The sequence below is a fragment of the Falco peregrinus genome, chromosome 6, assembly GCF_023634155.1.
Source record: "Falco peregrinus isolate bFalPer1 chromosome 6, bFalPer1.pri, whole genome shotgun sequence".
NCBI lineage: Eukaryota > Metazoa > Chordata > Aves > Falconiformes > Falconidae > Falco > Falco peregrinus.
In genome coordinates this window covers 42,609,995-42,624,650 of record NC_073726.1, presented here as the reverse complement: position 1 = coordinate 42,624,650, position 14,656 = coordinate 42,609,995, and the positions used below count along the sequence as shown (strand labels likewise).

General features: G+C 41.9%; 1 protein-coding gene across 1 annotated transcript in view; it reads right to left on the bottom strand.

The window, feature by feature from the left end:
• The window catches only part of ADAMTS20 (ADAM metallopeptidase with thrombospondin type 1 motif 20), a 100,109-nt gene extending 85,774 nt beyond the window's left edge, over positions 1 to 14,335 (bottom strand). The window contains exons 1-2 of the mRNA XM_055808930.1: positions 13,875 to 14,335; positions 13,171 to 13,517 (exon numbers count right to left, since the gene is read on the bottom strand). Of these exons, the coding sequence (XP_055664905.1) occupies positions 13,171 to 13,517; positions 13,875 to 13,965 (438 nt within the window). The 5' untranslated portion in view covers positions 13,966 to 14,335. The remainder of the gene's footprint in view (positions 1 to 13,170; positions 13,518 to 13,874) is intronic.
• Positions 14,336 to 14,656: the final 321 nt, after the last annotated feature.

The following is a 14,656-nucleotide window of genomic DNA, read 5'->3' as shown; positions in this document are numbered from 1 at the left end:
AGTTTTCCACTAAAGGTATGGATGTGAAAAAATTTTTCATTGAAATATTAAGCCATTATAATATTTCAAAATTAATGGAAGTAAATTCACATGAGCGCAAACTTCAGTGGAAGCTGGAGATGGAAGCTTGAAGGTGAGGCAAAGAGAAGTATTCTTTCAGACTTGTTCCACCAGAATAACTCATAATAGACCAGCTTGTGTATGAACACTGTATCATAGGTAATCACTATACAGAGTTAATGAAACAAAGGAGATTACAAAAGTAAAGACAATTTAGGTAAAACCAAGCAGGACCAGCTTGGAACTGTGCAAAAGGGAGTGGAGACCATCAAGCAATCCAGAATTTAGGCGTTGTCCAAATTCTAGACTGATTTGTTGCCTTCTGTCCTGTATATAATATATAATATTTTTCTTCCAACACTGCATTCTACCCATAGATTAGAAACAGCATTAATCTAATACTCTTTTTTAAAGACTTTGAAAGGAGTTCCAGGCATTCAAAGTTGATGGTTTCATTAATACATTTTTCTCCTTTATTTCCCACCCACCTACCCCCCCCCGCCATAGCAGACACACATGGGTAACTCTGTAATAGTAACCAGGTTCTTTTGGTTGTCAACAAAAGCACTGGCACACATACAAAGAAAAAGAACAAAATTTAAGCTCCTTCCCTCCACCCCCCTGCCCCATAATCCATTCAGTTATGAAATCCTAAAAGAGAATCTCTTCTTTCTTATTGTGCTTCTAACCAAATTCTGTTTCCTATGGCTTAAGTACCTTATTTCAGGAGACTATGAGGAAGAAAAAACACGTAAGAATTTCATCATATTATTTTCAGACTTTTTGGCAACTTCTTCAGCCAATTAAGTACCTAGAGCGAGCAGGTGCAGTACATCCTCTCAGCTGTTTTGCTGTATTAACAGCATGTTGACCAATAAGAGAATGGTGATAATCTACATAATATGGTTTAAGAGATTAAGTGTTCATCTCAACATTGAAACTCAGGGTTACAGAGAGAATGGCAGAGCAAGATACACAAGAAGAGAAGTGAAAATATGTTACTGTTTTTTTTTTTTTTTTTCAAGCAACCTACAAATAGTCTTTTACGATCTGCTGCAGACTACCTTAGTGTCCAGTATATTGTACTGGAATTATCATATCCCCTTGATTTTGGAATCCTTCTAAGCAGTTACAAGTTTTCTATGTTCAAAAGTTTGTGAGGCTTCAGGCATATGTCAGGCTGTCTGTAATCTTGCCTAATATATAGCACACATATCATCCAGAGTTACAGTTATTGTAAACCCATGGTGTTTGGATGCTCTGCATCACCTTCATTGCAGAATGAAAAGAGACCCAGCTAAATACTGTTTTCCTTTCAAGACTTTTCAAATTTAACTCACAGAAACACTTTTTCCTCTCAGTTTCTTTGCAAAATTCTTTGCAAGTAGTCTTCATGCTAGAACCTTCCTATGTTCAGTTCAGCCTTCTCACATATAGTGTTTACAGGGCACATGATTTGTAAGGGATGGAAGATTGAGCATACCGAGAACACTATGTGCTTCCCTGGAAAGGGCCTCATGAAAACAGATATGCCACAGCTTGTCAGTTAGTCCTAAGTAGGTGCAACATTCTAGGTAAAACTACAGGGACAGACAAAAAGAGCCTGTCACTCAAGGGCAAAGCAGTGAGAGCCCATGCTAAAATTCAAGTTGATGTTTACTACATAAATTACTGAAGTCCCAATTACCAAAGCATGATAAATATGACCCCATACTATTTGTGAACACTAAAATGCTAACTAATTCTTTTCCCCCGACTTACTGTAAAACCATTTTCTAGATGAGAGGCATTTAAAATACTTTAAGCAAAAACTTCATTGCTACTGCTTTATTCCACACATACATTTTACTTTCCTCCTACTCCTTCTAACAGCTAGAGCACATACTCCGTATCTGCTCCTTCAATGGCTTTTCTGACTAACAGGTTTTCAGATTTAACAAAGAAATTGTTTCAGTTACAACAAATATACAGATTATGAGAATAGCAGCATAGAACTAGTAGAAGCATAGAACATAGAAGTGAAGTGTTTATGCTACATTTTAAACTAAACTCATCTTCCAAAATATCAGACTTCCACTGGAAAAGATGAATTGCAAGAACAAGACTGTATTTTTCTACCATTTCATACTAAATTAAAATTTCATACTAAATATAATTTAAAATTTCATACTTTATTTAAAATTATTTTAAATTTAAAATTGCATACATGTTTTATAATTAATAATAATTTAGAAAAATAAATTTTTAAAAATTAAAAGTAAGTCTGATGACTATGAAAATTCCACTCAGACTCCTGACCCCATGCTCAGACAACCCAGTGCAGCCAGAAGAAAAATCCTATCTAGGAATTCTAAACCATATTTATGCACACATCATTATCTAGTGGATCAGGAATAGTCATCATGAGGCATCATGACTGATCCAAGTCCATCTAGGACTGCTGATACTCCAAAAGAGGTATTCCTGCCTTGCCCCTCTAGATATGCACTCCACACTTCTTTAAGAACTAGCAATGCAAGTTATATATAGCATACCCACTCTGTAGTTAAGAATTTATCCCTCCGACCAAAGAACAATATTTTTCAACTCAAACAGTAAGGGTCACCTGGAACAGAGAACCGTTTTTCCTGGCAAAAAAGCAACTTTTTATCAGCAAAAGCTTCCTGCAAAAGCAGCCCATCAAGCAACTCAGAATGGTGCCCCAAAGCCTGCACACCACGCTGAGCCTAACAATGCATGCGCAATATAAAATGCCTTGCAATGTCTGTAGCTCAACTGTCATTACTCTATAGTCCTCAATCAGAACCGACACGTGTATCTCAACTGAAATCCAGAATCCTGTGCTGAATACACATGCACCAAAGTCTTCTAGGGAGATGAAAAATAAGCAGGTAATACTCCCTTTTTTAAAAGATATTCAGAAGTAGCAGTAACTGTGTTCATCTTCACAGTAAGTTATTAGAGGAAGTACCTAGAAAGCAAGAGAATGAAGTCTCCTCCATTATACCCAAGAAATACAAAACACACCATAAACTTACAGCCCAAAAAGTTAGAACAGACAGCTGGAAGGGAAGAATCCTATATTATGTTTCATGACCTCAGAATTACTCTTAGCTTTTTGGTTTAAATCAAAAGATTACTACAAGAAGGCACAATAGTGTCTTTAAGACTGGAGATCCCATCTTTCCAGATATCTGGGCTAACTACTTTAGAAAAATGGTGCCAGGCTTCCTCTCACTTGCTCACTCTCTGGCCCACTGATTCTGGCAAAGTATCCCCGGACTGACTGTTTAGGCATAGAAGAAAAAGCTGATCAAAAATCTATAATGCAACAAAAACTGTCATTATTTCCTCAATTAATTCTCTTCACCAACGTATAGATAAACAAGTAAGTACTACCACTGACCAATTAGGAAGACCTCCTACCAGTAGTGTACAACAATTTTTTTCCTACATCCCCTATACAAGTTATGAAGAACTCATTATATTGTATATGAAAGAGCAAAAGATAAGAGATAAGAACAGTACTCTATCTTAAGAAGGGTATATTTGTCATTTAAAACCCAAGCAGACATTGAGCTTGAAGCCACCAATTCCAATCCTTTAAATTCTCTGTGAAGACTAAAGATGGATTTTGATTAACTACAGATGGTTATCTCCTCATTTTCCTAACACAGATCTACAAAAATTTAGTGACCAGCTACACTGTTTTAAAGTTGTTCATTCATGAAAGTGATACTTAAACCGGTGACAGACTCTGCTGATACAAGTGGAGCTATTACTGTGAGTTAGGTGCACAAGGAAACAGGCTGGAAGATCCAAACGAAAAATACTTTTGGTAAAACCAAATAAAGTGAAGTCATTTAGATGTACAGAGGCAGGTTGCTGAAACAGGAGCCCAAGCATTTGCAGGAAATGAAATCAGAAATGAACTGGATTTACTTATCATCTACAGATGCCTCTCAAACCATATAACAAGAACTCTGCCTGAAACATTCTATTTCTGTTCTCAGATAAAGAGGTAAAAGTACATTTAAAAGATCTCTTCAGTGGAAGTGGAGTACAAAATCGAAAACAGCCGCTTGCACATCATAAATAAGTGGTCCAAAGAGGGAGTGCTATGCAGGACTATGCATATGCATAGATCGAGGAAATTTATGAGCAAACCCACATGAGAAAGATAATTTATTTCTTGGATTTAGAGTACTCTGGATGAGTTAGACACTTTATATTAAATCAAGGTTCAATGGATCAACAGCTACTCACTATATACAGTATGTCTTGGTGGTTTGAAGTCGCTTCAAACTATATAGTCTTAATCAGTGTATTTGCTCTATTCCAAGAGTAGTAGAAATAAATATTGCAGAAGTTATGATTAAAGTATGTACCATGCCCATACACAAAATTACATCTTTGTGTATAACAGCAAGTTTGTAGAACACATGGAAAACATAAGGGATATATAACAGGTTTCAGAAATGTGGAATTAATCTTAATATGTCCAACAGCAAAATTGGAAAGGTTTCAGAAAAATGCTAGAAGAACAACTGAAGTTCTGGAAAACATGACTCTAAACTGGCAGACTCCCTCCCAGGTAAGCTCCACTCCTGTGCTCTAGTATTTTTCATCCCCTCATGCTATGGCTTCTTAACTCAAACAGAAAAACCTGCAAGTGGTTTACAGTAAGAACACATTCATGGTCAAATTACAAAATCCCTTCCTTTCATATTATTCTCTCCCCCCCCCCGCCCCGCATTAATTCAAAGCTCTGAGTCATGTGAGAAGCTCTTCACCTTCTTCTTCCTGTTCCACTGTTACAACATTTTCTACTGAAAGACTTAAGCAGCATAGCTTAATTAGTTCACTGAAGAAAAGATTATTAGAGGTTATCTGATCATGGTACACAGCCAACATCTGGAAAAAATTTTTCTACTAGAAGATAGTTCAGCTAGAAACACAAGAAGTAGTGCTTGCAAGCTAACACATGAATTAAAACAAGAACCAATATAATAGAAATAAGCAAATAGTAATAAAATAAATTATGCACTAGCTAAGCAGCAGGGAAGAAATCCAATAATGAATAACTTTTCTGGTGGAACACCCTTTTAGAAGTGATTGAAAGCAACACTACATTTGAAGTTCTGAGAGAGAAATAGAATAAAATCCTAAAAGCTTATTGGGGGTGGGGGGAATCATGTTAACTATGATCTAACTACATTTCCTTAGAAATTCTGGGATGTTAAGATTTCATGAGGAGATAGTAATCACAACTGTAGCACACTTAAGCACACCTTGAACAGAACTGATGAGGTATCCACTCATGCTCAGAAGCTTCCAGGTCTGGAAAGGCACCTAACCACTAGTTAAATGAAATTACGTAACTCCAGACTGGAATTTGAATTCCATGTAAACTCATACAGGGATGTTACCTCTTTGTATGTTTAGATCACAGCTGATCTAGCCATGCTGATAACCATAGCACTGGATCCAGCATCCTTACTACTGAGTTACTTTCATTCAGAAACACATACCAGAAAATAAAAATGGTATTTACCTCTGGCATAATGCATAGGAAAAAGAATATTCTTGCAGGAAGTGTAGAAGCCAGCACTATGTACCCTGAACATCGCTTTGTAAGTCTATTGCAGGCAAGAAAGCCTGGCTGGAACTGGTAAAAATGGTATTCCAGGAGTTTCTAAATAGAATTGGTAACAACAACAGACTGGCTAAATAGCAGACAACTTGAGGGAACGTTACAATAACAATCTCAAAGACAGCTGGAAAGAGCAGGGTTCATGGCAATTAAGAAGATTCATTGGAGTGGAAGGAAGAGAGAGAGGCGATTTATTTATTTTTACCTTTATGTACAATTCACAGCGAACAAGCTAGACAAGTCAAAAATTATGTATAACAGCTTTTTTCATAGATATATACATACCGATTTCATTATAGAAAGGCAGCTATTCTGCAATACCTGTTGCAACTGGTGAAACAAAATATATATATACATAAGGGGGTTTTCTGGTTTGGTTGTTTTTTTCTGGGAGGAACAGAGTTTTTGGCTTTGACTTGGTTTTTAGGGGAGGTAGTTTATTCATGTGCTAAAAACATCATGAAGCCAAGTATTCCCACAGAACACAGACCTAGGGGATCCATATGCTTAATCTTGGAGAAAGCTCCACCATATAATCTTGTCTGTCTCAGTAAGTGTCAAGCAAATTTACATTTGCAACTTATCTCTCTTTAAAGAGAGCTTCCTAGCTTTGATATTTTTAAGTACATGCAGAACTACCTTTTTCTCTCACTGTAAATGAGTAGCTCCCTAAAGTCCTTTCAACCTCAGATGCACCATCAGGCACTTATCACAAGTACACATAAGGTATGGCTAGATTTTCACCTGTTATAGTCAACCACACAGTAAGTTACTTTGAGTACTTTTGTCAATATGTGTATACCCAGAAGGTACAACCTGTTCTCACAGTGTCTGACTTCGCTACCACAGTCTTGCCATTTTCTACATGAGGGTACATCCAAAACAGAATGACAACTGAGACTATTGCAGATACGTTATCTCATGGGCAAAGCTTATCTATTCCCCAAGAGTACAAAGTTTCCCAAGATCTGTAACAGTTGTTAACTGCCACCTGGGGCTGGAAACATTGACAAAAAAACCCCAAACCAAGCTGTTTTGCACACCATTTCAGTAACAGCTTATCTAGTGACAGCAGATGGCCATATGTTGTGTTCTCTGCCCACCTCTGACATCCCTGTCACTTATGTTCAGGCACAGTACCTTCTGCATACTTCCTGGAAGTTTAATGAACACTCTTATATACAGATACATAGATGTACACACACAAAAGTAAATCCAACCTCCTGTGGCTGCCCACAGCTTTCCAGCAAATAAACCTAAATTGTCACATAAACCCAAAATGATGGAAAAAAAAGATTGTCGATGTCCTGTAAAGGCAGCAGTTAAGAGCAGGCTGCAGCCATCAGAACAGTTTGGCAAACATAACACGCTCAAGCAGCAGCCAGGGAAGAAGGCTCCCAGACATAGGATGTGGGCAAAAGGCAGGTCAGCGATGGCTGAGAATCCTTGACATAAATTGTTATGTAGGCACGTCCCAGCCTGTCTAAAGGACAATTCATGCAGAATTGCTGCTGAGAAGGTAAACACACATTCAGATCCTACTGCTTCTGATAAGACATTTTCAGTGACAGACCTTCACGTGCACAATTTGCAACCCTGTGTATTTTCTCAGTTTGCAACTGCAATTACCACCTGCATTTGCTGATCTGTGCTGTTCCATGTGTAAAAGCATAGTATCTGTGGAAATACTTTCAGGAAAAGCAGAGATGTAAAGAGCTTGAGGAAAATGTACTGGGGATATTTCAGGGTTTTTGTAACAGCTGCAGGGGAGACCTGAACTGTCTTACTATTTTATAACAAATTGTGTGATGAATAGTGATTTTGCCAAGGCAGCCAGGCAGAAATTGACTCTGGAATACAGGATCATATTCAAGTAAATTCAAGCGTTATGTTCTACAATCAGACACGTGAAAAAAACATGTAGTGTCTATATGCAGGAAAACAAAGCTAAAAACAAGTGAGATAGCAAAAGAAGTGTGCCCTTCATTCCGTGCCTAGCAGAGCAAGACTAGGAAGGCTTCAGGAAACTGTAGTCATTAAAACAGACTCTTGTTGAAAAATGCTAGATCAAGTGTCACACAAGTGGAAATACTGAAAATTGGCCCTGCTTGTGAGAATACATATTAAGGAAAAACTAATAGGAAAACAAATTAAAGTGAATGAAATAAAAAACAAATGAAATTAAGTCAAGACCAAAAGAATAAATAATCAGAGAAGAAAGCAGCAAAAAGAAAAGTGAAAAATTCAAATGAAGCTATGAAGTACAAAAATCTTTATCCAGACCTTTTCAATATACGGAAGGTAGAGTTCAGTCTACTTCCTGATCCTTGTCTGTTCTGTTTAGCTATGAAAACAACACTCAGAAAGAAAGAACATTTATCTTTTACTTACAAAGTCAATCCTTGTACTTGAAACAGTTTTGTGCTGCTAGTAAGAGATAGAACAAATGCACAGCATGATTATGGAAGCACTGAAGTTTTTGACTGCTGTGTTGCAGAGACTCAGGGCTGGAGTCTCACTTTGTATACCAGAACTATTAAGCCGAAGTCATCACATCAGCCAGTCAGCAGCAGAAAGACTTAGTTTGAGCAAACAAGAATTGATTGTCTTGAGTTGACATTTAAATATGACTTTTTTTCCCCACCATATGATGGAATCTCTACACTAAGATGAAAATCTATAAAAACTAGTATGTGGCTCATGGATGGATGCTCATAGGTTTATAAATGTGACCTGAATGCTGAATACTAATCTGCCTTTCAGATTTAGCAGGTAACTTTTTTTGAAGTGACAGCCCATAAATTAAAGCATTAAGTTACACCAAGGTAAGGGTATCTTCGAGTTCGAAGTATTAATTGGAAAACCAGTGCAGTTTAACTTATTGAAGTTATTAGTGCTAAGAAGCACAGAACTGGGGAGCAAGTGTCTGGAGTCTGTTACCTGCACTAGATCTCCACAAGAAACTAGATGGTAGCTATACTATGCTAGCACTAGTTTCTAGCAAATTGTTTGGTTTGGTTCTTTGTTTACATTTGTTGTTGGGTTGGGGGTTTTTAACCCAAGAATTCAAAAATACATTTCATTAAGATAAATCCCAGGACTGCCTGCTTTTCCTTGAAAGGAACCACTGCACTCATCCATAGTAACTGACAGAATTGTTTTCAAAATCTCCCAGAAAGGTAATCCACTCATCCATATTAAAAAATAACAAAAAACTAACCTCTTGTACTGAGGAAATTCTGAAGTTTCACACTTAGGTATGTATTCCTGCCATTCTCCAGACAAAAGTAACTGTGATGTGCAGTAAAGGAGTGTTACTGAGGGGCTTCCTTTAACTCTCAAGGAAGAAATCTGTCACTCAGACCTTGTTACACTCCAGAAGCTACATCAGAACAAAGCACTAGTAGACTGCAGAAAGCTGACAGCTAGCAAATCCATGCAAGATCTTATTCCTGTGTACTTTCCTACAAACATTTGACAGTCAGTCAGCATGTGACGTTACTCTATACAACAGAGGCTGTACATCCAAGCAGATGTCCATTTCCTCCTTTCTTACCTTTCCCTCTCTCACAGTAGAGCCACATAAAACACCTTTGGCACTTAGGCATTCTCCCAGCTCACAAAAACTGATTTTAACTATCCTCAGCATCAGTCAATACATTCCTGATCTCCAAGAAAGAACACCAGGCTTCTCAAAGGACTAAACAACCTTTTTATAGCATTCATTCAAGATTATATATTAAAAAAAAACACCCAACATAAAAAAAACTACAGACAAGGAGCTGCTAAGAATTGAAGGCTCATTCTAGCTATGAATAGTGATAGCTCCCTCTGTAAGACACTTTATTCACTGGTATTTGCTCATATTTGTCAATAAACTTTAAGCCATATGCTGTCAAACGATTCATTTTTCTTCTCCCTCTGATTTTGCTGTCTGGATAACATTTGAGAGGTCTATTTAGTCTACATACATCCGAGGACATTCTCAGAAGATCTTGTTTCCCCTATCTGTAGGAAGCTGCAACTGATTATTGCAGTGAAAGTAAAAAAAAAAATAAAATACAGAACTCAGGAAAATAAAGTATGAAATTTCAAAAATTACTCTAAAGATGCATGAAATACGCCTGTATGTGATCAGATGTTCAACTAGGCACCCAGGCCATCACTCCAAATGACCTTCTGCCTTTGACGGCATCCCAAACTTCCCTAATTACACACTCCCTCTTTGCAATTACTACAGACTCCCTGCTGACCTTCTAACCCCTCTTTGCCATTTGCACCCCTGAACTCAGGGCATGCTCTGAAATGCAACAGAACAAAACTGCATACAGGGTGCCAGGAGCCATTAAGCAATGCTCCATGGATACTCAGTTGCACATGCTCTTGGCACACTCAGAAAAAAGCTTAACAGAGAGTGAAAAGGGAAAGCAGAGCTTGAGGATGAGGACAAGCTCAACTTGAGAAAGCGAAAAAGAAAACAAACTTTGGAAGCAGCACTGAAGCTGTGAATGAAGGCAGTGCAGAGCTTGGGAATAGATGCCTGCAGGATAAAGTCAACACAAGTACCTGGTTTATCTTCGCATTACTCAGGCAATTTTTAAAATTACATTGTTAAACTTCTGGTACCTTTTTATCTAAGTCCAAGTCCTTTTTTCCTCCCTAGTTTTTACAGCATTGGTCTACAGCAATTGCCTTATATATGCAAAGCTGGAACATAAAATTATTCCTAATAGTACAAAGCAATCTCTTCTATTTTAATTTCCATACACCAAGCTCAAGTTCAGCACTGAGGAAAATGGATCCTACAAAAAAAAAAAAACCCAAACCAACAAAACACCCCGGTATTTTACTCAAACATAATACAGGGCTACTGAGTCACTGCTCTAGTTTTTACCATCTCACTCACAATAGCGTCTTACCTCAGAAGCAGTCCCACTTAAATCTCTGTGTGTATTTGTTAAGCATGGTACTGTTCAATAAAAGAGCAATAACTGACTGGCTTACTTTTGCAGGTACATTTGTTGAATGCAAAAAGCTATGAAATTGTAAGAACCCTGAGAAAAACCACCTTTTTACTAACTTTTGAAGGCAGCCCCACCTGAGAGTAGGGAATGCACTCAGGGAGGACAAGGTCTCAGAGGAAAATTCCACCTGGCCTCTGTCTCCCTCCTTTCACATCCATTCTTGTCTCAATGGTAAAAAGTAGTCTCCTCTGGCAGTCACATGAGGAGTGGAACATTTACTTTGTATACATGAGGATGAGGAGGAACATTAGTCTGAAGGCTCCAAGTCAGGTCAGAGGGCACTCTGCGCAGATACAGACAACCAGCGAGCTACAACCGCCTCTTCATCCCCACACAATCCCTCCCCTGGGGAACTACAGGCATGTCCCACACAAAGTGTACCACCAGCCATGGCACAGCTTTGCTTCCTCTTCTGAAAACCTTACCAGCTTCATGAGTAAGGGGAAAGCAGCCACAATGTTGGGTATGCTACACTGCCTGCAAAACCATGTCTGCTGGGCAGAAGGTAAAGTGAGCAGCAAGAGAAGGTCCTTAGAGTACTGGGACAGCAAGGCCTCTGCTGGTGGCTCAGTAATGCACTCTGGTCAACCAGGCAACAACTGAGGACGTGAAGTCCAGCCGGAAGCTGCAATGAAAGTTCATGAGGCTCATCTAGAAGAGGCAAAGGCTCAGTTTAAAGGCACTTGGGGATTTCTGAGTGGACACATACATGATGCGAACTGTAAGGTACCAGTAAAGTAGACAGAGAAACAAGAGAAGTGAGACATTTGTTACTGAAAAGAAGAGAGTCTTGTGCTGAAGAGCCTGAGAAATGCTAAATAATAGGTAGCTGAGACAACTTTCGAGTGCAGTAGGTACATGTTTTTCAGAAAAATTTTCAGCACATGTGATCCCTTCAAGTAATCAAAAGTAATGGTTTGCAGGGACAGAATTAGAACAGACAACAGAAGTTATGAAAAGAGAAGGTTTTAAAACTTCTCATATTTATTCTTTATAGAGTATGATACTACTGTCAATGCCATGGTTATATAAGCATCTACTAACGCATGAGATCAACCAACCATATTTGTGATTCCTCCTCTTTGCTACTCCCTCTTTAAGTTAGTGCAGCCTATTGGGGTGTTTAGTACAGGTTTGAACTGGGTTTTGGATAATGCAGACAAGAACCAGTGACAGCTGTTTGTAAAGCAAGATATATAGGCAAAACTAACAAATACAGAACTACCGTTTTCAAATGCTTACTCCTCCAGTAATTTCCAAGGAGAAGCCCAAGCCTACAGACCTCAATCCAAAGACAAGGTGGCATATATCCAAGAATAAGCACAAGAGGTGTCTCTCTCAAGTACCAACTATTTCTGATCCTCTTTTCCATCACCTTCTTATAACACACATTACACCTTCCTGCACCCATCCAGTCAACTCCATTCTATTTTCTATATGCTTGTAGAAGAGATTAGAACACAAAGTTGGATTTTTTCAGTTCCTCCAGGCCCCCCCCCCCCCCAAAAAAAAAAAAAAAGAAAAAGTTTTGCATCTTTACTTTCCTGAGTGACTGCAGAAACCATGGAACAACCTCAACTTAAATTTACAGTAATATTTACAAAATCGTATTTTTACAGTGTGCATATCAGAAATACTTGTCTTCAGCATTTCAGTAAACAGTAAACAGAAAATGGTAAAGCACTAGGTATCAGTCTTGTTTCTGGACACAATAAAATATAGCAACACAGTACAACTGTTTTAATAGACAGTGGTGTTATACTACTTCTTCATTATCACTTTGGAAGACATAAGCAATGCTATCAAGGGATAAGTAAAAGATGTATATCAATGGAGTTTTGATTTGTTTGCTCAATTCAATTCTTCAGAAGTGTTTTATAGACACACTCCTATTGAAATTTGGAGGAACCTTCCCACTCATTTTCAAATGAAACATGACTAGAGAACATGGCTACACACCTATTAGAACATGACACACCTCTTCAGCATTGCTGAAATTAGACGAAGAAAGATAGCAACACTAGTTGTTCTCTCATTGTCTCAAGCACCATTATTCCTCACTCATAACCACACAGTATCTATAAAGCTACACACACATAACTGATGCTGAATAACAGCATCAATTTATCAAAACAATAGCTTACTGTGTTTGAGGCATGTTTTTTCCTCCATTATAACATTCTTGGTGTCAGGAGTTACACCAACCAGTTCTACTGCAGGCCAGCAATGGCTCCTTTGAAAGCAGCATTTGTATATCCCACCAAAAAGTATCATCATGACTGCACACTGCCGATGCCAAGACATTTCATGACCAACTACTTGGAATGATGCCTGAGGATTTCCAGCTCAGCTCTGCAGCAAAGGCATCCCACTATGTTTCTTTCAGTGAGAAGAATATGAATGGAGACAGGAGGCAGTAACCAACATGCTTACCAAGCCACCACAGATGCTGAAGACAGCCATGTGCATCTCCTGTGCATTGACATGCCCACGGTAGAAACAGTGGCGCAAATCAGGGGAGGGCTGCTGCTGCGGGGCCCCTATGTGCACCACAGTGTACTGAGCGGCAACAAAGCCCGCATCAGCACTCAGGTTGAGCTGGAAGACCTGCCCGTACGCGCTGAGCTGGTAATGTGTTCGGAAAGCGGTGGGCTCCAGTGGTGCCTCCAAGCTCCTTTTCCTCCTGCTGAAGTGATGCGCGTGAGGGAAAACTTCTCCAAATTCATTCACTCGGACAGGTGTGACGATTTCATAGGAGGAGAGCTGCTTCACTAAGGTCTCTGCAACAGAAATCAAAAAACTCGGCCTGAAGCAACCGCACAGCGGCGACCTTCGCTCGCACCCGGCACTCGCTGCGCTAGCCAGGGGTGCGGTGACAGGCGGGGACAGCGGGCCTGCCTCCAGCGCGCCCGGCGACACCCCGCTCCGGCCGCTCCGGCCCCACCGCCCGCCGTCCCGCGCGGCTGCCGTGGGGCGCCCCAAGGGCCACCCCCCCCAAACGGCGGCCCCGCTGCCCCCCGTGAGGAAACGCTCCCGCCGCCCTGCCCGCCGCCGCGGCGGCTGCCCCACAGGGCACGGCGCCTGCCGCGGGGCCAGGACCCCCGGTACGGCCGCCGCCTTTGTTGCCGCCTGTTTACCTTGTCCCGGGTGGAAGCGGGCTCCCCGCGACTCGATGAGGAGCGGGCAGAGGAGGCACAGCAGAGCCGCCAGCCACCTCGCCACCCGCATGGCTCGCTCGCGGCGGGCGTGCCCGCAGCGCCCCCGGGCCGCTGCCTCAGCAGCCGCCGGCGGCCGGGGCCGGCCCCGCACCGCGCGGCTCCTCCATGCTCCCCGCGCCCCCCGCTGCTCCGCGCTCCCCTCACACGGCCGCGCCCGCGGGAAGCCGCGCCGCGCCCGCGCTCCCTCTCCTCCCAGCCCCGCGCCTCCGCTGCCCCAGTTCGCTCGCCGCCACCGGGGTGGGCGAGGGCGGCCCTTCCCGGCCCTTCCTCCTCCTCCGCCGCCTGCCGTGCCCAAGCCCGTGCCCCTGCCCCCGCCGCCGGCGGGGAGGCGAGGAGGTGCCCAGCTGCCCTCAGGCGGTGGCCATCCCCCGACCCGCACTTCAAAGCGGGCCCCGGGCGCCGGCCCGCCCCCGGGGCTGGGGCTGCCCAATGGCGCAGGGCAGCCCCGCGCGCGGCCGCCGTGCGGCACCTCCCCCTCGCGCACCGCCCGCCCGCGCCGGGACCTCGGCCGGGGCACGGGGCCCGCTCCCGCCGCCTGCCGCCCCTCGGCCCCCGCAGAGCCCGGGGGCGGTGTCCGCTCGGAGCCAGCCGGGCCTGGGGGAAGCCCGGCGGTACCGAACTCGCCCCGGGAACGGCGAAGGCAGCGCCGTGGGCTCGGGGCGCCCCCTCGGGCTCCGTGTTGCCCGCGCGTACCCACCGCT